This window comes from Tachysurus fulvidraco, chromosome 14 (assembly GCF_022655615.1).
Source record: "Tachysurus fulvidraco isolate hzauxx_2018 chromosome 14, HZAU_PFXX_2.0, whole genome shotgun sequence".
NCBI classification, from domain to species: Eukaryota; Metazoa; Chordata; class Actinopteri; order Siluriformes; family Bagridae; genus Tachysurus; species Tachysurus fulvidraco.
Window position 1 is genome coordinate 6,875,966 of NC_062531.1, and position 27,561 is coordinate 6,903,526.

The window sequence follows — 27,561 nt, forward strand, 5'->3', positions numbered from 1 at the left end:
TCATTAAAATTTTTTGTCCACTTGGGTTCACAGCTTAAGATATTACCAATAAACTATGTTACTGTGGATGGTAATCATTGTTTTATACAGATTCTTCCTGTATATTGAGGTCATGACAGAAAATATTGTTAGAAGACTTCAAAGAAATATAGAATTGATGTGAATAGAAGCGATTTAGTTGATCAAATGTTCAAAATGTGTATACTGTTTCTTAGTTTTTTTTGTTTATTGATCACCACAAGCATTTTTTTTTTTCAATTTTAACAATAATAATAATAGTAAAATATATTTCACTTAATGAATGGAAATAGCAAATGCCTTTATTGAAGGATAGTAACGATTAAGCTTATGACCATGATTAGCTAGTGTCGCTGTGACTGGCAGGTAACAGATATTATGCTACCCCTTCCTTAGAGTATGACCAATTTTGCCCTCTTGGGCTCCCGGTCATGGATGACAGGATGATTATAATGAAATTATGGAAGTGTGAAAAATTCTTACTCCATCTGCATCAAATGCAGCACCAAAACCAAACTCTCCACCCTTCATTGACTCCATCAGTGATACAGCAAATGAAGGGTTGGGGTTGGGGTGCTGGCCACCAAAATCCTCCAGAGGAACACAATTAACTGCAGAGTTTGCAGGAGCTCCAAGTTCATCACACAAGATTCTCCTGACATACGGTCCCATCACTGAAACAAACACCAGCATTTCATAGGATAAGTATGCTCATAAAGTTCAAGAGCTCTTAAAGGTTTCATCGAATAAATAAACACCCTGCTTAATTTTAAAGATCCTCCAGAGAGACAATCAAAGGCCCCTTTGTCAACAGAAAGTTACCTCCATTCATTGCATCTATTCGGATCTTCAGCTGATCTGGACCAGTCAGTAGACTCTTAATAGCACCAAAATCAAAGATCCCACGTAGCATATTCAAGTAAATTTCAACAGCATCCACTATCTCAACTGCAAAAAAAGAGATATGACTTACACTTCACTCTCAATCTTCTAATTTTTTTCATTTATATTTGAATTGAAGTGGAGTAAATCTGGAAGCAAACCTCGAAAAGGCTTGAACTTGTTCTCTAGATCAAAGTCCTGCCTTCCCAGGCGTGACAGGTCAATGCGGAGGTCTGGGCAGATGGCGAACTCTTCCAGGGTACGGCTTACCTGGTAGATCCTATCCATCACTGTGTCTGGAGAAGGACCTATAAAAAAAAAATACATAAAAAATAAGAATAATGAAGTGTTTTCTTAAAATTATATTTAAAAATATATACAAAACATATACATACACATAAAAAAATTAATTGTTTGTTTGTTTATTGCCGTGTGATGGTTAAGAACTGGCTAAACTTTGGTCCAAATTGAAGTCTTTTGGCTTGATTATAAAAATCCCTAAGTCAAGGTCAGCCCTTGCTGATGGAAAGTATTTTAATTTACCATGCCATAAATAATTGCTTCATGTTCTGAGACTTCCTAAAGAGATTCATGGTTAAGTGTTGAAGAGGAAGTTAGCTTGCCCATACCTTGGCCTTTATTGCACTCACATCCTACAGCAATATTTCTTCATGCTAGCATGTTCAAAAGTATTATGCTCTGTGTCATTTGTAGAATGAAGAAATCATCATAACTTCAACATATGTCAGGTACTTTGAAATGACACCTGTCACGTTTTATGAGCGCAGACATGACAAAAGGTGTTGGAACTGCTTCTATTTTAAGATAATTCCCTAAACTTTGATATTTGGATGTTGAATACTTATAATATCTGACCTCACACATGCTTTCTTCTCACCTCCATTAGCTACATTGAATTTGATGCCAAAGTCTCCAGCCGGACCTCCTGGGTTATGACTGGCAGTAAGAATGATACCACCAATGGCTTTTATCTTCCTGATGATGCAGGAGACAGCCGGCGTGGACAGGATGCCATTGTGTCCGATCACCAGGCGCCCTATCTGTAAAACAAACGCCATGGGTAATTACAGCTGTAGCTGTATGCTGGAAACTGGTAACGTAATAATTATAATAAGATTGGACTAAGCAATGTATCACTATATTTAGCCTATATTTAGATTTCATTTTGTGGTTGGTATGTCCTTCAAGATCCTTTATAGTGGTCATTCTCCTGTTTGTAATATATCACTATAAGACAGTGGAATGGAGTAGATGGCTTTAAGGAGGCTACTGCGGTGAGGAACAAGCTCTTGGCCTGGCATGCAGAGGTTATCATAGCAGACATAACTGGCTCTGAGGTAGACTTTAAAACCTGTAACCTTCATTGGCGCCAGGCACAGCTACTGCTGCATACCAGAGCGACCACCACATCCATCCTAAAACACCCAGCCACTCAGTGTCTGGAATTAACCTGACACGAGGAAATTATTTTACGTAGAACAGAGTGGCAATGCTTGTGATTGTAACCAGAGAGATCTGACCTCAGATCAGCTGCTTTGACACATTCTCCAAGAAGCTATTTTAGTTAAAGGTCTGTTCATTGATCATTTTTGTGTATGAATCACTCAACAGGACTGCTCATTACCTCATTTCCACATACTGTAAACTGGGCATCTCATCTATTCACTGACTTGTTAAGCTTTACATGATGAGACACTTTCTATTTATAGCGAATAATATAGCCAGGCATTTTTAATGATGATAAAGCACACTGTCACTCTATAATGTCTGCTATTGATGTTATGCTAAGTTAATCTGTCATTCATTAGGCTAGATGCTTAGCTTGATACTTTCGACTTACTGCCTGAGCTGGATAGATTGAGACATTGGGAGTGTTAACTGTATTCCACCAAACTCTCCAGGCAGTGTATCCATATAAGGTGGTAGTTTTGTATACACGCTCACTAGTGAGGAAATCACAGGCTGAATGCAACATTCCATAAAGACCTACTAAGTTTATACATGTGTGAGGGAGACAGTTAGCAAGATACTGAGAAAGATTACCAAAGTGTGAGTGTACTTGGGCATCATACATAAGTGTTAAACATACTGTGCATACATATATGTGATTGACATGATTTAATATACTGTACTAGCAATGGTATGATCAAGTTGAATAGGACAAACTCATTATGGCCAGACATGTTAAAGGGTAAAAATGATCTTGCTCTGGTCTATCTCACTTTGGGTTTCCCCCATGCCCCTGCCCTAAGCTGAAGGTTCACCAGCAGAAAGCAGAGCTTGGGCAGGAAGGGGATGGAGGAGGGACAGAATAACAGATAATGATGCTCTTAGCTGGACCAGCAAAAAAAAAAAAAAAACACCACATAGTCTGTCTAAATTATTTCCTATGATGGGATTATTGTTAATGATAGTAGATCTGCTGCCAGATTTTGTGAGCTGTTATTTTCAGAAATGGTCTAAAAATACCAAATATAGGCAAGTGAAATCCCTGCACTGGTCTTTATCAAACTCCTTTGACATGCACATAAATAAATGTATGCAGTGAAAATGTGCAGTGAAAATGTAATACATGAAAGAAAAATTTCTGTTAAATGTAAACAGATCCTGGATGACAAAATAATGAGAAAAGTATGAAATTAATCTGTCAGTACTTTCATTAGCATTTACACTTTAATATTGCATATTAATTGCTGCTATGCAGACCTGTAGAAAAGAAAGACTTAAGATTACAGTTAAGCCATACTCACAAAACCATAAAGGTTACATGTAGAATGCTACATCATAGTGTTTCCTTATCAGAGGGGACAACAAACCATCCAAAGAACTTTTAAGAAATCCTTCAAAGCAAGAGTAGAAATGGGAAGCAGTTTTTGTCTCATGGCCTACAATGAAACATTTATTGGCCAATGATAACATGCTGTGGAGAAGTAAATCATGTTTTTGACAGGTGAGCATAAAATAAGAGCATTCGTTGTGTTTAAACTTTAAGCATAAGCTAAATGTAACAAGGGTAATTACATAAGAATATTTATTCATCTAAATAGTCCAGAATTCTGTCGGTGCTGCCAAAACATCAATAGAGATATTAGCTATTAGACAAGGATTGCATTACTTTGTATAAGAGATGAGAGCTTTTCAAAGAACAGCCTCAAGACCACCAGGAAGGTTTTAACTACTCTGGTTTCATAGCCATGTTATGTTTCTAAGTCTCTACTGAACCTTTCTTACCCCATTGGCAGCAGACATCTGTACAATAACCTCGATTGCTGCTCGGCTGAAGTATCTCCCATCGCTTCCCACCACCATGGTACATCCTTGACGGTCTCTCAGGTCGATGGAGGACAGTAGACTCTGAATATAATTCTGCAGATAGTTCCTTCTGCTTTCAAATACACTGGTCTTCTTTCGCAAACCATTAGTCCCTGGTTTCTGATCGTCAAAAGGGCTTGTTTGAATGGTTAGGACCGGTATAGGGTTGGTTTCCATGATGTTCAGAAAGTTTCAGAAGTCTGTTCCTGCCCCTAATGAGAGCTGTGTAGAAATGAAGGCTGGAGTTCGTCAACAGCTCTGAAACTCCTGCGTGCTTTCAGAGTTCAGGTGCCCCCAGTGACAGCTGACTGGGAAAGGTTTTTTTTTCTTTCAACAAAACAGTACAGTACAAATCTACAGTAGCAACATAACAACATTAAATACTCAGAATAAGTCAACAATCTGGAAAATCCGACTAAATAGTTAAGAGTTAAGTTGGAGCCCAGATAGTGTGCCGGAAAAGAAATCAAGGAGAGGTTCAACACTCATTCAGTCGGGTCGACCTAAGACAGAAATAGAAATAACTCGTGCGCGTTTGTGTGGGTGAGTGAGCGCGTTCGCGCGTCGAGAAATAATGCAGGAGCGCAACTTTGAAACCGGACGCTGCTGCTGCCTGCTGTGCGCTGCAGGATCATTCAGCCTGGAGTTGTGTGGACACCTGGCGACCCTACAAAGACATGACTCAGGAAACAACTGAACAAAAAATGAACCCAGGTGAAGTGGGAGACTGTACCATTGATTTTTTTCTCCTTCCATCATTTATTTGCAAAGCGTGTTCTAAAGATCTATGTGCTGGACCATTAAATCTCAATCAAAAATCAATCTCTACTGATTTTCTTTTAAAAATCAGACAGTAGACATGCGTGGGGAAAGGGTACTTTAAGATAACTATGTTCAAATCACAAGGCAAATATCCCTTTATTATACAACAAAACAACGCATTCTTAACCCAAACTCACTAAGAATGATAAATTTTACGTGCTCATGCGCCCTCTTGTGGACAAAACAATAAATACGTTCTAGAGGAAACGCCACAGGCGTGTAGATACTAGCTTTCTTTTTTCTTTCTTTCCTTCATCAGAGACATTGGTGTCATTCTCAGTAACTCCTTTAATATTATTCTGAACCCAGAGTCTACCGTGAGTGAGGCAGGAATACATCCTGGATGGTACTTCAGTCCACTGCTAGAGATTTTAATTGTAACATTATGAATACACAAAATAAAGACATGTACAGGCTACGAGGGCCATGCAAGTTCATGACTGTTTCATTTTAGGAATATGTATTAATCTGATAAAAAACTTAAAACTAAAATCTTTAAAAAAAATTTATGATTATATTGATTGAATTTGTTCATTTAATACTTGGATTTTAACAGACAGCTTGAACATAATGCTCTCATTGACATGGGTTTACATAAAATAAGAATATGCAACAATATTCAGTCATTTCCTATTCGCTAAAATCACTGATAAATTAACTTTTATTCAAATGTGAAATTTGTCATGCAGTCCAGGCCAAAGAGTTTGTTTACTTGCTCTGTTCTTGCATTGCTTAGGCAGATCAGTTTATATACAACGAACTGATTATAAAGGTTTATTATGTTTATTGCTTAGCCGAATAATTCTGCCATTGCATCACTTAATGACCTTATAATGTAAATGATTTAACACTAAAGCGTACTCTAAATGGATAAAAAATAATGACCCATGAATGCGTCATAGACAAAACACGCTTGCCATTTTAAATATAATAATCACATTTATTTCAATTCGACACAAAACGACAGAGTTACGTATTTCCGCGTTACACACAAAAACACACACATATATTAACATTATATATTTACATTAAAGCTGTTTACAAACGGAACGCATAAGGCAGCTGGGATTCAGTGTATGTGCAAATAAAAGACACTTGTGTGCTATAACATTAACATGTTTGCTATAATTTGGCTGAGTTATGTTAGTCTTTAGCATGCTCAGCAGTTAGGATAGAGCATTGGTAAGTTTTCTGTAATGGCTACATTGGCACGCGTAAAAGGTGTCCGTGTAATTGGCAGAAAACCGGGAACCACACAGGAGGCTGACCGAGAGAAGACATGTCCATAATCGACTGGAAGTTGGAGGACAGGGGTTTTGTGTGTGGGACTGTCTGGTTTTGCCATGATGCTGTCGATAGTAAAAGAACATTTCTGCGTCTGGGGCTCTGGCCCCTGTTCGGGGAACGTGAGGCGAGCGTGTGGCCCAAACTCTCCGGCTTGGAGGCCCTTAACATCGGCCACACTCTGAAAGGGGAAATATGGACACGGTGTGTATCCGAGAGGCTGCGTTAGAGGACGTCCAGACACGCAGTAAGGCCTCCCGTAGGATCGACCACTAAAGCCTGGATAAAGCAAAAGTCCGTCTTTATAATATTCTGGACGACTTCTCTTGAACCTCTTTCTCCTTCTCAGGAAGCTGCCGTTGTCGAACATGTCCTCCGAGGCAGGGTCCAGAGACCAGTAGTTGCCCTTGCCTGGGTTCCCTGGTTCCCTGGGGATCTTGACGAAGCAGTCATTAAGCGACAGGTTGTGCCTGATGGAGTTCTGCCACGCCGGAAATTTTGCCTTGTAGTAAGGGAACTTGTTGCTGATGAAGTCGCAGATACCACTGAGAGTGAGTTTCTTCATGGGGCTCTGCAGGATAGCCATAGTGATGAGGGCGATATACGAGTAGGGAGGTTTAACAGAGCCGCTCGCTGCACGGCTCGGGGTCGTGACCTCGCTTTCCCCGGAAGAGTCGGCTTCTGAAGTGTCCGCTTCCGCGCTGGACTCCGCCGGTGAGTCATCTGTGTCCCGACAAGGTAGGAAAAACTCTCTTCCATCTCCCCCGACTATGTCTATTTCTTCTTCGGATGAGGTGGCTGCTTGCTGAGCCGCTTCATCCATAGAGAGGATCATGATGAGTCCACAATAAGGGACGCAATCTTAAGAAAATGCGCAAGCAAAGTTTTTGTAATTATGTGTGGTCTGCAGTGAGCTTCTTGTTTGCTGGTCCGGCTGTACCGATGGCCTATTTATGAGAACCCTCGCAGTCTGTTTCAGTCCACTGCTAATCAGACCAATAGGAGCGCAGATGCGCCGCAGGGGACCCGCAGGACTGGCGCAGGTGCGGGGAAACTCTGACCTGCTGCAGACTCGTGTGAAGTGATTTACATTAGAATACAACTGCAATAAGCCCAATTTAAATATTAGTACATTAGGAATTTAATTCTTTCTATTTCTTTTTTTTTTTACGTTAAAACATTATTTTTTAATATAACTATAAATATTGGCTTATTTTTAAGCTTTTTTTTAAACTATTCAATTCTGAACTATATGTATAATTCTATTTAAGTGAATAGTTTCACTGAATCTAATGTCTTGTGTTTCCTTTCAGTTAAATCACCCCGACAAATATTATTAAAAAGAAAATGTGATTTTTACAGGCAGATATTTCAAGCAAATTTTGTATTAACGTTTACTAACTTGCTAAATTAGACGGATTCTTTTAAATAATAAAAAAAAATTCTATAATGATTTTCTATATAAAATAAATTCTGTTATAAAATAAATACGCAGAAATAAAAAACACACTGACCTGCTACTTAACTAATCATCACCACTTTTAAACCTTTAGTTTGTACATCTGACGCGCATGTAGATCTTCTTAATTTACCTTTACACTTAAAATCACTGCACTAACAGATTGCATATATGTCACATTATGTAAGTATATATTACTTGCAGACTTTTCCCTGCATCTTCAGGAGCAATAGCTCAGTGGGAGTTGAGGTGAGACTTGGGAATGTTTTTTCACCCCATGCCTGTAAAGCGGGGATTAAACCAAGTATCGTTTTCCCGCAGGACCTCCTGTGTTTGGTTTAGTTTGCCACCTGAAGCTCGCGGCAGGCGGTGCGACCATGAGAATGACCGTGGTGCGCCTCCCTGGCCTGCCTGAGGATGGGCGCTTAGAGGCCGCTAAACGGCTCTTTAGCATGAGAATGCGGTAGGAAACGGCGCAGCTGTATTACAGCCTGCAGGGGAACACGGCGGTGTTTTATTACGACCACTTGAATGACCTGAACCATCCTCAAAGCAAACGTGCAGGTTTAAAGCAGTTAGCACTGATCTCACGTACAGCTGAAAGAGGGCCAGACCTGCCCATTCCCTCACAGTGTGTGTGTGTGTGTGTGGGGGGGGGGGGGGGGGGGGGGGGGGAGGGGGGGGCTGCCTACATTTACCATCTTAGTCAAATTAAACACAGAACCAAAACATATCTAAGATGGTGTTTGCTACTAAGCAGCTTTAAAAAAGTGTTTGTATAAAGTATTTCACACTAGAACAGATACTGCAGAATAAAAGTGTCGGTGGAGCCAATTGCTTATATTCAAATGCATTATTGTATTCATATTCATTTATCCACACGGTTTTTCATGGAATAGTGAGATTTTGTCACTTTTCAGCATTAAAATCTTTGGTGTTAAGTGGGTGCTTTAAGTCATCCAGAATCTCACACGTAGCAGCATACAAAACAAAACTTGTCTCATTAACAAATCACAAAACTATCAACTTTAAGTTTCTCCTGTGATTGGTTTATTTTTCTTAACTGAAGTTTGACTAGTTTCACTCTAATAATAATAAATGGCCTGGATTACACTGATGAAATATATTTAATATGAAACATTCATTTAATCAATGGCTTTATAGTTTAAAGACAAAAAATTCTAATAAATATGTGCTCATTAACAAGTGTCAAACAAGCTAAAACTTAATTAAAATAAAAACAGCCGATGTGGGTATAGGCATTAGTTTATTGCTACTTGGTGAAAGCTGCTGGTTGCATGTTTGAAAGCAATTATTCAAGTTGGGGGAAAAATATAGACTTTGTAAAAGATGGTTCTAAGAAGAGTTTTAGCCACCTATGAACTCCTAACTATCCTCAGAATTCTTGAAGGACCAATTTTCCATATGAAAGGCATGATGTAGTGTTGAGCAAATATCTGCTTTTACAAAAAAAAAAACACCTCAAAACTTCACTTAAAAAAAGACCCTTTGCATCCTTTCAGACATGAGTAGCTTCATATAAAAGTCAGGCATAACATTGGGAGTGCAAACATCTGTGCATGGCACCTTAAACTATGACTGAAAACTTATTTTAAGTTACAGTCTAAATAGTAGACCTGGTCTGTGGTCAGCTTTATTTTGACTATCATCGTATGCAAGATGCATTACATTATATTACATTTCTGGCATCTGGCTGGAGACCCTTATACAGAATGACCTATATTTATCTCATTTACACATCTGAGCAGTTTAGGGGTTAAAGGCCAAGCGCAAGGGCCCAACAGCAGCAGCCTGGTGGTCGTGGGATTCAAACTCACAACCATACAATCAGTGATCCAATGTGTTAACCAATGAACTCATGAGTCATCTCCAGTTGAGACTAAAGAGTGGAACTCTTTCTTTAAAATTTCTCGATCCAGATGGCGACCTGAAATCAAGAGAATGTGCATTATGACTGATTAACTGAACACCAATTATATTGCAACATAAAACTGACTCTGAGTCTCTCTCTCTATACAGAGATATATGATTCTAGTTATAGATCTGTACCATGTTACCATGATACATACACACACACACACACACACACACACATACATATATATATATGAAGCACCATGGTCCCAGAGAAATGTCGCATTTCACTATATACTGCATCACCTGTATGGCTGAAATGACAATAAAAGCTTCTTGCCTTAACTTAACTTGATACAGGTTATGACTAATGTGGACATAAGAACTTAATCCAAAAGTGAAGGAAAAAGTGGACTTCTCACCGATGAAGACCAGTTTATTTATCCTGGGCTCTCCATCTGTCCAGTCCTCAGGTGTTTCATCCAGCTCATAAAGCTCATGAACGCCCTGCAGCATTGCCTTCTTCTGCTTACCATGCAGGGACAAAATGCCCTGTGCACAACAAAACACATCAGTGTACAAAAAATGTATTGCTTTTCTATCAATTGATCCACATCTTTACCTTTTATGTTAAAAATCATGGAAAGAATGTACCAATAGTTTGCGATCATTAACAATTATGATAATTTATAATATATATACTGGTTTGTTCCATGATGATAAAAACGATCAAATCTATGACGTTAGCTGCACTAAAAAACTTGGAAGCACACGTTGTAATTGTAATATATATTTTAGGTTTTCATTCATGTTGTAGAAGGATTTTTTTTTTCAAAGGGAAATACATTTTAATTCCACTTTCTTAGAATCTCCCTTAAAATGTGTTAGTCAGTGAAGGTTAATGTTATATTTTGATGAACTATTTATTTCTACAAGTAACACTCAAACAACCAGTTGGCAGTTACATAAATAGAAATTCTTGAAGAGTTTGTTTAAGCCCAGTGGGTTTACAGCTGCTCGTTTTATTGCATATCTCACACTTTCCCATAGCTACAAGTCCAGAAGGTAAACATGAAACAGACAGAACTATTTAAATAAGCATGAAAAATAAAGAATGCCGGCAGGAAATTCCCAACATACAATACTTAAGGATTTTAAGACCATTCTGCTTTTATCTGTGCAGCACTGAACTTTGTAGAAGAGTATGACCTTTTACTTCAATTTTATTGGAGTAACTTTAAACTGCTGCTCTTTGCATCACTAAAATTATCGTGTGTCCTTTAGAAGCGGTTGTGACATTGGTTTATATTCCTAATCTCACCTTTAAGCGAATGACATTCATTGGCAGTCCTGCTTTGTTCTTATACGCCTTTTCCCATAAAAGGTCCTATAACATACAAACAAAAATGACACTATATACACTGCTGATACATGCACTGTGGGATTTAATTAGCAGTTATTAATACCTGAATAAACACATTTAAATGGTCCTCAGAGACACTTCCAGGTACTTCAAACGTTGCTGTTAATATCTCCTGTAAATTACAGAAATAAATAAAATGAAAAGTTTACAACAAATCCTTTAGATAAATATTATGTATAAACTGTTAAAAAAACATGTGTGAAGAACAATAACAAAAGCTGGTCATAAATAGTATTAATAGGATTTCGGTATGGCACCACAAACACAGTTAACGTCTTATCACCAAATGTGTTAAAAAGGTTAATTTCCTCAAGAAGCCAGTATCAGTTTTTGCACACGGTCTTGGTCAACTCGTCTTTCTTCACCCCCCAAACTTGTGAACTTCCCTGGGGCATTACAAGACCACTTCGCAGATATTTAAACCATTGTTTGACAGTGTCGAGGTAACACACTTCCTTTTTTTCTCTGGAATAACAACAGAAAACAGGGCTCTCGTTTGCATGAAAAGAGCAATGGGGCTCGTCTCGGTGAGAGGAGGGGTGGGGGGTAGGGGGACACATGCGGGAAAAGATCGAGGGCCAATACTAAAACTAAACCAATCTCTCCTCCAAAGTACAGACACCAACACTCCTTACAATGAAAATAGGAAGGAAATATAAGCAAATTGAGGCCTTGATTTAATCCTGCGAGCAAAAGGATCAAGTTAAGACCTAATTGGAGATGTAAATAGCTCTCTAAGGTTAAGATATTTTGTGTCAGTGGCTTTGAAGTAGAGGAAGGCCAGGTGTTGGGTAATGTTGTATTGTGTAATTTGTGGTAACATCATAAATGTTATATTAACCACTTCAATTCCCAGAAGCAGTGAGTGATTCAGAACTCAGGATTCAAAAGGTAGGTCATTCAAATGAAAAATAACTTCACTTGTTCTATCTATACAACTAAATGCATTAACAAAATAATTCAGTGCAGTAACTAAATAATAAGATCAATTCCTGAAAATCAACACCTCCCAAAAAGGTAATATCTGCACTAAAATACATTCAGGTGTGAGGAGATTCCACAATGGTGTCAGACTGCTAAACACACAGAACTATATATAAGAAAATGTAAGGTATTAAAATATATATACAAAATATTGTATTCGTGGCACTAAATGGGCAAAAAATTTAATGATGGGACTCTTTATGAGGCTTTTTTTGCTACTTTTTTTCACCCAACATTCCTCTACATTTTAGACAATAAAGTGCATTACAACAAAAACATTTAGTTCCAAAGAAAACAAGCTGTAGTGTGAAACAACATTAAAAAAAAAACACTGGACATGATGTAGAAATTAAATTGTCCCATTTGTTGCATTATGGTAACATTATATTGTGCGAGCGTGTTTGTACACATTACACGTACACACACTGAAATGTACAAATATAGTAAGGGTCTGCAGATTAGATCTCACTGCTTAAATGTTTGTGTGCTGAAAACCATCAGTATTTTAAATAACACTTTTCACAAAGCATTAAATCGTTAATCACAGCTAATGATCACCTTATCCAGATGTGCATGTGTTGTTTTCAGTAACTGTAGTTTCTCCGCCAGTCTGAAAAACATACAATGTGAAGATCGCAGCGTCATTTGAATTATAAAACAACTATACGGATTGCTTTTTAAGGTCTTAAACATCAAAGTGCCTTCTTACAGATATACAGTCTCAGTGAAATCCCTACAAAGAGTTGGATTTAGTTGCCCGTCTTAAAACGAATCTACATGCTGATGAGGGACAAGGAGTTTTTGTGGGCAGAATGCGAGAGACTAAAGAAAGATGGAGAGAAGTCCATGACCCCTAAGGGAGGGTAAACGTTACCCTCTGGATTACTCTCTCTGCTGGGAGCACCACACAGGCGGAACAGAGGGGGGTCGCCCCAGCACAGGGGGCAAATGGGGCGCGCTAAAAGGCTGAAAGGGTGGCTGTATGGACACGCGTCGGTAGAGCTTCAATGTGGTGGATGCTTTAATCCTCTGCAGCTGGCCTCTCCCATTCACATTAACACTGTTTCACTCTGCTTACCGTTTACTAACTGTCTTGTGTTGTAACTGTCGGGTCATCTAATTAAAGGCGCACTTTGTAGGGATAAATGAGTAATCTGTCTTTTGCGCCCAGTGTTCATCATTGTTTTTTGATAATTTGAGCTAATCTACTTTATCTACATGTCAATGTTTGAGCTGGTCTGATCATCTTCTACTGTCTGATCAATACCTCTGCGGCTTTGGTAACGGTATATGCAATTTATGACAAGGCACTTTGGTTTTCAAGTATTGTAATTCAGAATCTGTATCCATGTACTTCAGTCTTAATATGATGATGGGTTAAAGCAGAGATTACAGCGAAAGAAAATCCTTATTTTTTGTTCAATGGCTTGACCCCATCAAATTAAAAATTCTTTTACATTTTTAGAAGGTAGAAAATTACTAGAAAGAAACATTCTGCAGTATTCTAGATAATAAAATATCAATACAAATTTCCATTTCAAAAATATCCTATAAAGTAAGTTTATCCAATGTTATAATGGGGTTTCACTTATAACTAACAGGCCTAAGATTAGATCAGAAACTGATCAAACAGAAAATATGATATTCAAGAAACATTGTATTTATCTATTTTAAATTACAGGACTAGGTTCATTCCACAACATTAAAATTTATAGACTAAATATTTAATCTCTGTATTTTAATAAGAGCAAACAGAAACAGAAAAATGTTTTGGCCTTCAGTATCCATAGACCCTTGATTTTTGTGTGAAATCTTTAATTTTCAAAAGATCTGTATATACACATCTACCTGAACTATTATTACTAATGTTCCAATAATTAGACACATTTGCAGTTCCCAGGGAGAACTGAATGAAGTTTGTGTTGCTATTTTTCCTCACGGATGCTGGAACATAACATTATATTTATTAATGTATGTATATACATTATGTTAATTTATTATTAAGTGTGGAAACCGTTAGACATTTGAACTGATTTGTTTTCATAGGAACTGTAATTATTTCTATTAAACATCTTAATAGATTTTTATCCTGATCTTTCGTTATTATCCTGACTATTTATTATCACCATCTTATGACTGGCTATCTTCAGCATTATATTCGTGTGTGCATTATTTAATTTTGCCTGAATTGTTATTTTTTTTCCCTTTTCTTATATTTTTAATAAATGATTTATTATTACTTTGTATTAATATTTCTTAAACATTTAGGACTATCCTGCACTGCTTTTGCACTGCCTTTTCATCACTTGCTATATACAAATTTTTCTTAGGCAACATTTTTCTTAGAAGTACAAAAAGCATTGTAACATGAATAGTATTTTCATTAATAAACAGTCACCTTACCTCGCACTATCTTTGGTATCAAATGAATGTAAATCCAACACCTGAGACAAGTCGACCCTAAGAGTAGAAATACCATCATAAATGTGAGTACGATTTAAAAAAGGTAAACTTTAGTAAACCCATTTCCAGGCTTAAGAGCATTTTATTACAGGCAAAAATTCTAATTTCTGATTTCAAATTCTGTGTGTGACATTTTTTGTACAAACTCACCTGGACCTTTGTGTTTCCAGGATCTTGACGAGGCCATTAATAGACCTGGAAGGAGGAGAGCAACAGAACCATGGGAGAAGGATTTCATAGAGAAGTGTTAACATCGACAGTGAGTGTTATGTAAAAAGAAAAACAATGCAAAACGAATGTAGTGGTTTTACACAATCTGGTCATTCACACTGTAAAGTGCAGCTGTGGTTTTGTACCTGATCGTGTCTCGAAGCTGATCGAGCTCAGCCTCGTTCACCAAATCGGTTTTATTAATAATCATGAGATCAGCGAGGGCTATTTGTCTGGGAATACAAAAAAATAAATAAAAGAGAGAGAGAGAGAAGTACAAATAAGTCGTTGGCACTATTGCTTTCCATCGTCTGAGTGTGTGTGAGAAAAAGAGAGAAAAGCAAGCGAGGCACAAAAGACCAAAGCCATCGTATAGCTTTTCACACTCTTTATTACCGTCTACAAATACCCTATTCACTAATATATGCAAAAGACTGTGTGTGTTTGTCTAGAAGCATAAACACACACTCTTTGTTGTTTTGTGTCAGCCCCCTGTCTTTGTTGTCTTACAGTGTGTGGGTGGTATGCTCAAAAGGTCCAGCCATTTTGTGTGGTAGGAAAACACAAACAGAGAACACAGGCAGAGAAGACGGCCACGGACACTTGTGAGCATTCCGGCATGCTCAAATAATCTCCAACATGTCTCAGTAACAGCAGCTGAGCAGAGAGAGAGAGAGCCTTGGACTGTGACTTGACTTTTCTGTTAAAATTAGGAACATCCAGACATATGGTGGATTAAAGATAAATAGCGTCTAACACTTTTACCACTTTACCTGATGAACCAAACTCATGTGCTGGAGAGGTGGTAAAGGTACTGTAGAATAGCTTGGTGGCTAAGACAGTTCAGATCCCAGCTCTTTTACTGCTGGTCCCTTATGCAAGACCCTTAAGCCTCAACTGATCAGTTGTATAAATGTAAGCTACTCTGAGCGGCATCTACCAACGTATAATCAATTACATATAGTATTGAAGTATTATATACTCTCTGATATCCTTCTTCTTGTTTGAATCAGCTCTAAAACACCTCTCAAGTTATGAAAGATAGTATGGTGATGCATTTTCAAAGATATCAGTCTAGCAGTATGGACTAGATAAAGCAAACAAAATTGCCCAAATTACTAACAACTTCATACACTGTGGGTCAGGTGTATGTTAAAATAATGACTGACAAGATGCTGTGAAAAACAGGAGTTCAGGTTACACCCATTTTCAGTTACTCAACTTATACAGCACTGGCAACAATAATTCACTTTTTATCTATGTATTTATGTTCGTGTTCAAATTGTAGCATCCACAATACTAGAGACATCCCTGTGAATAAGATGCTACAATATTAATGATAGGGAATTTCTTACATTCGTAACTAATAAATTTTTTTCTAACTTGACTTTTACCGTGTGTGTGTTTTTGTACTACATGTCACTTTTGTTAGTTGAGTTAGTTCATTTACCTTACAGCTTCATTTATCAAGCCTCCTGGTTTTTCTTCAGTCAGATGCTACAAATAAAACAAACAGGAAACAGAACAATTAATATAATATATACAGGCCTCACGGCAGATTTGATTAATTGGGTTGGTGATCTGTTGAAAGCCACAGCATACAATTCACATTGATTTCATACTCGTTAAGCTGTTCAATGAGCATTTTTGTAACATGGATGATGATGATTATCATCCTGGAAGAGACAAGCATCATAAAATAAAAAAAGTTGAGCAGTTAGAAGACGTTTATATGAATTTGCAGTGACTCTTCCCTATAAAGAGAAACAGGAACCCAAACCATGCCAGTATAATAAGTAAATGTTTCCAAAGCATAATAGAGCCATGGGTTTTCTCATTCCTTTGTGGTATGTATTAATAAATAAATAAAAAACAAACAAAAAAACAACATTTTAATCTGTGTCCAAGGACAAAATATTAGAGTTTGTCCAAAATGCTTAATTGTCAAATTTCTTTACCTATAGTATATCAGGATATCAATATAAAAAAGTGCTAATCATCGCAAGAAGGGAGGTGACAACTCTAAAATGAAAAGGAAATGATGCAAACTCAACACAGAGATTCAATTCTCAAACTGAGATAACTTCCAAATAGTTTGCTTATTGAAAGGATAATCTGTTTTTGACAGCGCATGTGGTAGACTGTGAGATTTTTCACTGGTCATGTTAAATCTGTAATAACTCTGACCCTAGGGACCAGGCCTCTGTCATCTATGAGAGCCATCACATTTTTCCACACTAACCCCAGACCCTGGAAATCATTCTCACTGACAGCCAAGAAATAAAAGCTGAACATGTCCAGGCCAGTAAGCTGTGAGGAGTGCAGGGCTAAAATCAACTCTCATTACAGCTCCCTTTCACCACACACACATACACAAACACATCTGATGAACACATCAGGTCTTGGTGTGGGAGTGGGCACAAAGGTGACAAGCCCATTAGAATGAACTGCTCCGATTCCCACAATTCCTTTAGTTTTTATCATCCCCTCCCTCTTCTGAGCTCCCTAGAGGGGACGGATGGGCCGAGGTGCCAGCAGGGGCGTAAACAGGGACGACCTGCTGGCTCTGACACCCTTCAAATGGCGGCCTATTATCCAGGTGTCACTATCACTGTCCTTCTCAGATGCTCGGTGGAGGAAGTGATGTGTGGGGAAGGGCACAAGAGAATAGACACTTAGAAAATCCAAAACAAAGAGATGCAATATGGGAAAAAAAGTATTGCCTCTGGGCATCATTTAAACTATCTGCGAAATGGATAATAAATCACACAATAGAAAAAGTATACATGTGTGCATTTATCCTATATATGTGTAACAATAGCTTCCAAGATGACTCATTGTTTTCCAGATCCTAGATCAGCTTTCAATGGAATTAATGAGTATTTGTAACATAACTTGATAACGGACTATACATTTTAGACAAATATCCATCAGCTTCACTCACCTGCATTCCGTATTTTGCATCAATAACTGTAATAATGCCTGAAATGACAAAATAAAAACTTCACATACAAAATATATAACATCCATGAACGTATGCTATTACATCTCGCACCACGTGCTGATATTCATTAGCTTTAGATAATAAAGAAATAAGATTTTAAACGACATCTGTAGTAGTAATTTCTTACAGAATATTTTTCTTGCTACTCTACTGATATTTGTACAAAATATTATTAGTGTAGTGAGATTTTAAGGACGCATTGATGAAATTTTAAAATATACAGTCGCTAATGTGCCTAAAATAAATGCACAAAAAAGTTTTTCTTTACTTACTGATAATCTTAAAAAATATAGAAAAGGAGTGGTGATGGGGAAAGAGAGAGGAAAAAACATATCCATGTGCCATTGACATCTTACCGTCCAGATAAAGATCACTTCCTAGTTCAGCATCAACCCAGAACATTGAAGCAACTGCTCCTAAAGTGGAACAAGCATAAATAAAAACACTACTGTTACAGCTACACGAATTACAATGATTTGTTTTATTTTCCCACAATTTCTAAAAGAAAACAGAAGAAAACAGAGAAAAACTTTGGGATACTGGGATAACAATGCCTGGGCTGTAACTAAACTAAAAGCGTTTCTTAGCAATGTATTATTAACGTTAACAGCTTAAACAAGTTTCAATGTGCTTTAAAATGCATTAGCAAATTTCACGGGTGGTTTCAGGGTTTTTTCCCTACAGGTTCTGTTTTGTTTGTTTCCTTGCTTTTCAACTTTTCTGGTTTGAGTGATTTCACAGATTCATGCAACAGAGTTGGCCAATCTTGTTCAAATAATGGACTTTTGTCCAGCCGTCAGGGTAGAATAAGCAAGCACTGTAAATATTTGATAGGCTGGTAATGAAAGGGTTGTTCTTAAAAGACATTGGATGCAGAAGCCATTCAGGCTACCACCACATTGTTGGTGAGGGGAAGATATCACTCCCATGAGACCCCAGAGAGTGACACGGCTGTCTCAACCAATGACAAGTCAGAGTTATGAGACAAGCCCTGGTCTGAGCACGCTCCGTCAGGTCCATGTGCTGCATTGTCTGTCAGACTCAGCCAGGCGATGGTCCCTGACACTTGTCAATCATTTGTCACGTATGTTTGGCAGAGGTGATGCCCCACATGACTTTCCTATTGATTTCTATTTTGCCAAAGCACTACCTGTCTGATGAGTCTCCCTTAGGATGATTTGTTGAGGATGGACAATCTGAGCCCCTCATATTGCCTGTGCTTGATGTAATGCACTTGGCTGCATCATTCTTTTTTTTTTTAATGATTACTTCAAAATTATACATTTATGTGGTAGGAGTAGCATCTGCCAGATTTTAAGGATTTTATTTTTGTGGCAGCCAAAAATGCTTGGTTTTGCTGCAGACTCGGACTCTGAGTTTTTTTGTGCTTTATACTATAACTTGAATTAGTACAGTTGAAAGTAGAGGGCTCTTCTTTTACTACTACATATAAAACTCATATTACTTTATATAACAGCTGTATTCATGAGAGCTTTGATGAACATGTGTTGTGTTGAGGTCACATGACATGTCTTAGCCCTAATCTGTGGTAATGTTTTAAAATGGCAAGCTCCACCGAATATCTTGCTGTTCGCTTGATTTTGAATAAATTTCTGAAATTGCAAAATCATGGAGGCACTGATATGTTGGTGGGAACAGGTTTCGAGCGAGCAGAAGATGGTGAATTTATATCAAGAGCAATTTATATCAGCCCTTTGCACAAAATCCCTCTAACTGAGGGATAGTCAAAGTTTGTCAAGCATTTTACTAGACAGAACCAGGTACTTGGAAAATACTGAAAAACATGTTCTGTCGGTATGATTCTGTGTTTTTGCTTGGATTGAAATGTACTTCAGTCACTTTCACATAATAAAAGTGTCTTGAAAGTCAAGGTTTACAAAAAAAAATAAAAATAAAAAAAATAAAAAAATAATCACCTGGATCTGCCAAACCAGTTGTCTCAAGAAGAATGTAGTCAAACTTCCCTTTCTTTTCCATCAGATTTTCAATTGCTTTCAGCCCATTATCCCTGTAAATAGAATGAGATCAAATCACTAACATTGCAGAGAAAATATACACTCAATCACAGTTTATTAGATAAACCAGGCTTGTAGCTAGACTCATTGACAACTTTATCGGACACAAGTGCCAAAGTCCTACACTTACTTATTGAATTCCATCTGTTGCTACACACAATTTATTAACCCTCCTGTAACACATCGATCAGTATAAAGAGACTGCAACTAACAAGATGGGTTTCCTAAACAGATCAGAATAAAGCAGAGTCATACTTCACCGAACAGCACAGACAACCATTCCTGAGTTCCAGCCACTCTTCATATAGCTCTCCTGCCTGACTCACTGCCAGAGACTTCTCCAGAGCACTGCCTGTATGGACACAGACACACACAGACACACACAGAGACAGACAGACAGTCACACACACAGACACATACACAGACAGACAGACAGACACAGACAGACAGACAGACAGACAGACAGACAGACAGACACAGAGACAGACAGACACAGACAGACAGACAGACAGAGAGACACACAGTCAAACACAGACAGACAGACACAAAGACAGACAGACACACAGACAGACACAGACACAGACACAGAAGAAACTGTTCTGTATAATATCAGAAACATCACATCACACGTTTCAGAATATGGCTTCAATTGCTTCATTGATTTCACTTGGATTTGTTCTGTGAATCTCGACCAATCTGAGAAACTTATAAAGTATTACTTTTCAACTGGAAATAATTGAAAAACAGCCGATGGACAAATTTTTTTTCAATCATGTTGACCATCAAATTGTGTAAGGCATAATGTGATGGTCATATGCATAAATATGTGTTAAATGAGATCAAATCCATTTGTACATTTCTAAGGGGTATAAATACTTTTCAAAAATCTTTTTTTAGCTGATATCTGATAAAATGCTTTGTCCTTGTTCTTCAATATGGGAGAATGAAATAGAAATGGCTTAATCGAGCTGAATAAATATTGAAGATTTGTAAACTGTGAATCGTTTACTGTACATGTTACATTATACTGTATACTAAAGCAAAGACATGACATGCTGGTTTACAGCATTAACAACTCACTTTTTCTTCTTCACACTTTATAGGGAAGAGAATAAGATTAAATTCACACTAAACTATCAGAGGACCATTTATATCAGTGTTTAAAAGGACAAAAACACTTTGGTCTAAGGCACGCCCCCAAACAGTATGTACTGTAGTATGAAGTATATAACATATTTCCAGAAATACCCGGATGACAAACTATTCCAGAGCTCCCTTTATGCCGTGTGACATATTTGAAAAATCATTTCACAAAAACTAACAAAAAAAAAAATTCCATTTTGAACTACTGCCCTCAATTAGTTTGTATCGTTCAAGCTTCAGGACGCTGAAGAGGTCAATACTGTGACTCTGCTGGCCCCTTCAGGACAATGCGTTAATAGCGATTAAAAAACATCTTTCATTATTTATGATACAAAAAGGATTGCAACTTAAAAAAAACGTGGTTAAATAAAATGCACAATGTTCTCATATTTGTTCAGTGAGCATGGATGTACTTTTTAAAGAATAAAACGCTGAAAAGTTGCTGTGTCTGAATTGAACAAATATAAATATAGAAATCTTTATATTTATATATCTTTATTTTACTATATATTCATCGAGTCACTATGGAAATAAAGTTTCATATGTATGTATTTTTTTTAATTATTCCACTAAATTTAATCATGGCATGGATTACTCTCCCCATTCATTAGCATTTCTAATACAGGATCGCACACAGTCATGTTGTATTCATGTTTGTTTACTTGCCTTCACCAAACTCATTGAGAATGACTGCTATTCTTTTGTTGTGTTGCTCAGTCAGAATGTAATTCAAGAGTGTTGTCTTCCCAGAACCTGGAAAAAATGTCAGGTGATAAACAAGTATATGTTTCAATTTTTGGAATGAATACAAATTATTTGCAATTTAAGAAACAATGCACTTTATATTATATTTATATAATATTATATATTTATATTTACTACAACATTTTCCTCAAAAGGTGAATTGTCTGGTTATGGTCCATAATAACACATTTACAACTTTATAAAAACTGTCTCAAATGTAGGCAATGACAATAAAGCTATTTGTTATGAATTGTTTGCCAGCTCTGATATGAAATCGACACAAAATCATAAGGCACCTGTATGCAAACAAAAGCATGACTTTATGCTGAATGTGAGCTTTCAGTGATACATTCTTATAAAGTTCATGCTTTACTGAGAATCATTTCGAAATTCAAATTTCTGTTTAAAGTCAGTGAGACATTAAATATATATTATACTGGAACCAATGGTATACAGTAGAATGTCTTTGTATGCTTTCTATATATCTTTATATATTTATATGTATCTATATTACATGTGTTCGTGTCTTGTCAATGTCATCCTGTTACACTGTGGAGCTTCTCTCACTAAAACAAATTCCTCGTATGTGAAAACATACCTGTCAATAAAAATCTTTCTGATTTTGATTCTTTAACATTTTAAATTTGCGTCACCGTAAAGACAAATCTCCTGTTCACAAAGCAAGCTCCATGAAGACATGGTTTGCCACGGTTTGAATAGAAGAAATTGAGTGGTCTTCACAGAGCCCTGACCTCAAACCCACTGAACACCTTTGTGATGAACTGTAACACTGACTGCACCCCAGAACTCCTCGCCTGACCTCAATGCCTAATCTCATTCATGCTCGTTGCCGAATGAACATTTATATTTCCAGCATTTAGCAGACACCCTTATCCAGAGAGACATGTGTTCTTATCTCATTTTATACAACTGAGCAATTGAGGGTTAAGAACCTCAGGGGCCCAGCAGTGGCAGAATAGTTGGGAATTAAACTCACAACCATTCAATTGGTAATCCGGCACCTTAGCCACTAGGCTAGAGCTACCACATCCCTCAAATAACTGGAATATTATACCGTTGTTATATAATGAATGTCATCCTAGTACATTTACATTCCCATCATTTGGCAGACGCCCTTATCCATTATCTCATTAGTTCATAATCTACTGGAAAAAAAACTCTCAGAAGAGAAGAGGTTATTGCAAAAGCAGTTAAGGGCTAAATCTGGAATAAGATGTCAGCTTGAATATAAGGATATGATGGGTAGGTCCTCACATGCGTTTGTTTAATGCAGTGTTCAAGTGAAACGCACCCAAGTAACCTGTGATGATGGTGACAGGGATCTGAGCTGCAGGTGTCTTGCTCTTATCCTCAATAGGAACCAGCTCAGGACAGTCAACCTCATCATCCATGAGACCTTTCTAAAGCTGAATAAACTTGAAACGAAATGAAAAGAACAGTGTTTATCACACAGCATTCAACATATAACTGCTTTTCATAGATGAGCCAGCGTTAGTAGCATCAGTCAAGACTGAGCTAACTAGTAACGTACAATTATATACATATATAAATAATAAAGCTAGTTAACTGAGCTAACTCGTAACTTATAATAAAAATAATGACACAAATAGAAGATGCAACTTACGTTATACTGTAGTTTCTACTATATTCCTTTTAACGTGTCGTAAACAAACTTGCGCGTGCTGTGTAAGCGGTGCAACACAAATTACGGTCCCACTGCTACATTTTCTTACAAGTGTTCCTATGTTCCTATCTCGTATCATTGTAAAATTACACCACGTTGTGATTGATTTATTTTTTGTTGTGATTGAAGATACAAACTCATTTAATGGAGCTGATTATTTAATATTAATGATTCGACTCTCAGAATAGCTACAAACCACACAAGGAACCAAGGCAACAGAGACCGTTTTTTTTTGTTTGTTTGTTGAATTGACTCTTTACGAGAAACACTTTAGGGAGTGATAAAATGTTTGATAAAAGGAAACAATGCAAAATGCCTTCATTTCTAATTCTGCACTTAACATGTATTCATTTCAACATTAGAAACTTAAAAGGAAAACCAAAATGTAGAATTGAGTAAAAAAATACTCAATGCACGCAATAAAATCTCAGAATCACATCACATTTAATCTTTATTCACATGTATTGTCTCTACTTAAAGTATTTGATGTTGATCCCTGCTCATTTCTGTGCATCAAGCAGTGGTAAAAGATCAGCAGCAATATCATTCAGACACCCAAACAGGAAAAAATTGCAATAAAAGTGCAATAAACCCTTAATCTCTTCATTTGTACAGTTCAGTTAAGATAAACATTATAAAAACTTATAAACTTATCTTAAGTAAATTTTCCCACTTTGGAATCAATAATCACAGCAGCTCAGACTGTTAAAGTGCAGTAATTAAAATAACGGGGGGAAAACTACTGTAATTATATACACAATTCTATAAAATTGTAGAATATTTCACATTAACATTACTGTAATGTCACAGTGTAGTAATGCTCCTTCCTACAATGGGGGTGAAGCAGTCTGCTGCTTATAGGGTCTCCACAGTCCCATACAGGGGGTGAGAGGTGATGTTCATAATAGAGGTCAGCTTGGCTAACATCCTCCCTTCACCCACCTGCGCTACAGAGTCCAGTGGGCAGCCCAGGACAGAGCTGGCTCTCCTAACCAGCTTGTTCATCTTCTTCCTGTCTTGTTCTGTACTGCCACTGAACCAGCAGACTATGGCATAGAAAACTGCAGAGTCCACCACAGTACCAAAAAATGTCCTTAATAATGTCCTGCACACTCCAAAGTAAACCTAGTCTACCTGGCCTTTCTTGTACAGAGCATCAGTGTTATCCAGCCAGTCTAGAATCAAACAAAAATGGTGCTCACTTAAATAATACATTTAAGTGAGCAACATTTTTGTTTGATTTCTATTTGCCCAGATGTGTGCTAGCACCAATCCGTTGCAAAGGCATCTAACATTGCAGTGAAGCATTGTGTCATTCACATCAACTTCTGCTAGGAATTCTTGAAGACAGTGATACTAATGTGATGAGGAAGCTCTGAGAAGGTTGATCAGTTTTATCTCTGTATCCAAAACTTCTGCATTCTCCTCTGACAGGAGCAAAACAGTGCAGACAGTGTGAGACAAATGACACAATAGACACAAAAGACAATAAAACTATTATAACAGTTATACAGCTTTGCATGCCTGGTATCTTTGGGATATTTTGGCTTTCATTGTACAAAACCATGTTGATAGTTAGACTTGTCTCTAAATTATCAATTATTAATAGACTTGTTGATAGTTAGACTTGTCTCTAAATTATCCATACATGTGGATACACCCAGTGTTCTCATAATTGGTTCTGGATCCACCATAACCCCAGTCAGGATAAAGCCTCTACTGAAGATGAACCTCTTAATAATTTATACATCTTATTTAGCTGTACTTTCTTTTACTTAATGGCATGATTCTCTAACAAATGTATCACCATGTCATACTGTCGGAACTCAGAGCCGGTCTCCAAGTCGACACATCACAGGGTGATCTCTTCTCTTAGGCCTTTAGTTAAACTTAACTGTTAACTCTATAATTACTACAAAAATACTGAGAAAACTCCTCAGACCTGGATGAGAATGAGCAAACTTCTTTATTGTGGTCAATCAGCCAACAAATTATAAATTGCCAAATTCAAAGTAACAAATTGCCAAATTAAAAGTAACAAATTGCCAAATTCAAAGTAACAAATGAAAACCCCCTAAAAGAGCATGTCATGCAAAATCAATCAAGAAAAGCAAGAACTCTCGCGACGTCCTTGCAAAAATAAAAACCACCCACCTTGACACGCGGACACGGGCATGCGCCCGCGTGCGCGCGCACGCGCCCCCACACGCACACACACACCTTCACCCCCGAAGAACCAAAAAAAAACTCAGATATCTTCTCAATATATACCCTGGCGCTCCTAGGAGCCCAAGTGCCATATCACCTTATTTACCGGAATCATCTCCTATGTTTTCTAAATACACTGACCCAATTTCCCCTTATTTCCCATTACCTTTCACCCATATGCCCATTTATGGATTTTCCTCCCCTTATTTTTCATGACCTCAGACTAAACACCTGGGCCTTCTTCAGTCTGCACAACAAGTTTATGAGCACCACATGCCCATATATGGATTTTCCTCCCCTTATTTTTCAGGGCCTAGGTCTGTGGACCACTGTTTTTTTTCATTCTACATAACATGTTATTGCTATGGACCAAGGTCTGAGAACCATGGTGTTCTTCATTTTCCATAACAATTTATGAGCTAAGGTCTGGGAACAATGGTATTTTCCCTTCTACATAACAAGTTGTTATTACAAATGTGCTCAGACTGACTAGGCCTAACAGCCCCGAATCTGGTTGCAATAAACATCTTTGGCCTACAACATCACCTACATATGTCTTATGACAGCAATTGTAATATTTTGCAAGGCCTAATACTTTACTTTGGTTATAGTATTGTAAGGAATAATATTTTAATTATTTCTACTAAGATTTTTTTCCAACATTCCCCCCTGTGAGACTGTAAAGTCTCACCAAACTTATGTTGCAGTGTTCTGGACTACCTTGTCATTTCCACTAACCCATATATCTATCTAATCACGACGACCTCTACCCCAACTTACAACAACTTACAACATTCCCCCACAACGAAAACAAAAAACCCATAATACATAAAACATAAACACAATAACATAAAACAGAATATTACTCCCCACAATGAAAACAAAAAACCCATAATACATGAAACATAACAAACACAATATCATAAAACAAAACATTACTCAATGTCCACAATTCACACATGCTCTTTCTCAGAAGGTGAGCCAGGAGTGAGCGAAAAACCCTCCAGATGCCAAATTTGAGGGAAAATTCTCACTTTGCCCGCATATATAGCGCGACAGTGAAAGTAGTGTCACCAGGGTCACCGAAACATACAGCATAAACATACTAAAGGTATGGTATACATAATAAACAAACAAAAACACACAAAAACAGTTGCAGGTCATAAGAAAACTAGCTGTCCCAAAAACCACCACCAACAGTAATTGCGATGCATGGTTTAAATCCACTGTGGCGAGGGGGATGCGTAGGGATCTCCAAATGTCTTTGTGGCGATAAGCGTGGAAAGCTCGAGTTATGGGAACAACCGCATCCGAATCACCCCCTGTCCATGAGTCCATGAAAGTGGGTGGCCCTTGCATATCCTGTAGACCTTGATGCACATCTTTGGTGTGAGATGTCCAGAGTTTATATACACAAAAGAATAACATACAGTACTGGTGTACGGCGGCCTGCCGTACATGGTGGGAAATAATATACGCATGTGCATGTCCACGTCCATATGTCAAGGTCAGACAAAAGGAACGATGTACCTCATATGTGTGTACCTGCAAAAACAATCCCTTGTCCAGAGATTAATCATTCTCGTGGCACGAATGAACCCACAGTCCTTCAGGGAGGACTAAATCTGCATGTGCAAGGATAAGTGACACGGGGCGTGTGTCCTCAAGCAACGTGAACCAGGTGTCAGCCGTCGGCGGGGAAGGGTATGTTAGCCAGGTGCAATGTGGTGATACACCCAGGTCGAAGTCCCCCCAGATGAAGTCAGACAGGTCTACCTCGTTGTCCAGTTGGATGCACGTGTAGCAGTAACCGGGGGCGTCGAGGCGACAAGCGACACTCCGTGAGCTCGCCTCTAACCGGGCACAAGTGCGGGGTCGCTGGACTCATCTCTGGTCACTCCACGGGTTCGACATAGCCTGCAACAAAGCCTTACAGACAACAGAGAGACAGGCAATAGACCAGTAGAC

At 37.8% G+C, this 27,561-nt stretch overlaps 3 protein-coding genes and 1 long non-coding RNA gene across 6 annotated transcripts in view; 1 reads left to right on the forward strand and 3 right to left on the reverse strand.

The window, feature by feature from the left end:
- Positions 1-4,769, reverse strand: part of pgm5 (phosphoglucomutase 5) — a 28,492-nt gene extending 23,723 nt beyond the window's left edge. The window contains exons 1-5 of the mRNA XM_027133145.2: positions 4,153-4,769; positions 1,799-1,961; positions 1,062-1,208; positions 841-966; positions 502-692 (exon numbers count right to left, since the gene is read on the reverse strand). Of these exons, the coding sequence (XP_026988946.1) occupies positions 502-692; positions 841-966; positions 1,062-1,208; positions 1,799-1,961; positions 4,153-4,410 (885 nt within the window). The 5' untranslated portion in view covers positions 4,411-4,769. The remainder of the gene's footprint in view (positions 1-501; positions 693-840; positions 967-1,061; positions 1,209-1,798; positions 1,962-4,152) is intronic.
- A 1,116-nt stretch (positions 4,770-5,885) lies between these two features.
- On the reverse strand, positions 5,886-8,442 carry foxd5 (forkhead box D5). Its single transcript, XM_027133174.2, has one exon. It carries the CDS (start codon positions 7,172-7,174, stop codon positions 6,215-6,217), a length of 960 nt encoding a protein of 319 aa, XP_026988975.1. The 5' UTR covers positions 7,175-8,442; the 3' UTR covers positions 5,886-6,214.
- Positions 8,443-9,048: 606 nt separating this feature from the next.
- cbwd (COBW domain containing) overlaps positions 9,049-27,561 on the reverse strand; it is a 67,033-nt gene continuing 48,520 nt past the window's right edge. Inside the window, exons 1-16 of one of the 3 annotated variants that reach the window (XM_027133175.2) lie at positions 23,326-23,475; positions 22,993-23,116; positions 21,603-21,689; positions 20,049-20,145; positions 19,695-19,786; positions 18,114-18,173; positions 17,698-17,735; positions 16,204-16,250; positions 14,900-14,986; positions 14,694-14,738; positions 14,484-14,540; positions 12,639-12,690; positions 11,140-11,208; positions 10,995-11,060; positions 10,096-10,225; positions 9,049-9,746 (exon numbers count right to left, since the gene is read on the reverse strand). In XM_027133175.2, coding sequence (XP_026988976.1) covers positions 9,676-9,746; positions 10,096-10,225; positions 10,995-11,060; positions 11,140-11,208; positions 12,639-12,690; positions 14,484-14,540; positions 14,694-14,738; positions 14,900-14,986; positions 16,204-16,250; positions 17,698-17,735; positions 18,114-18,173; positions 19,695-19,786; positions 20,049-20,145; positions 21,603-21,689; positions 22,993-23,092 — 1,098 coding nt within the window. In that variant the 5' untranslated portion in view covers positions 23,093-23,116; positions 23,326-23,475 and the 3' untranslated portion in view covers positions 9,049-9,675. Of the gene's footprint in view, positions 9,747-10,095; positions 10,226-10,994; positions 11,061-11,139; positions 11,209-12,638; positions 12,691-14,483; positions 14,541-14,693; positions 14,739-14,899; positions 14,987-16,203; positions 16,251-17,697; positions 17,736-18,113; positions 18,174-19,694; positions 19,787-20,048; positions 20,146-21,602; positions 21,690-22,992; positions 23,117-23,325; positions 23,476-27,561 lie in introns of those variants that run through there. The other 2 variants (XM_047823030.1, XM_047823031.1) reach the window with 2 other exon arrangements.
- Positions 14,700-16,140, forward strand: LOC125146341. Its single transcript, XR_007144804.1, has 2 exons — positions 14,700-14,802; positions 15,266-16,140. It is a non-coding gene; the product is annotated as an uncharacterized LOC125146341 (long non-coding RNA).

Coding starts and splice junctions, on each gene's coding strand:
- foxd5 (XM_027133174.2), bottom strand. CDS start 7,174: ATGATCCTCTCTATGGATGAAGCGGCTCAGCAAGCAGCCACCTCATCC.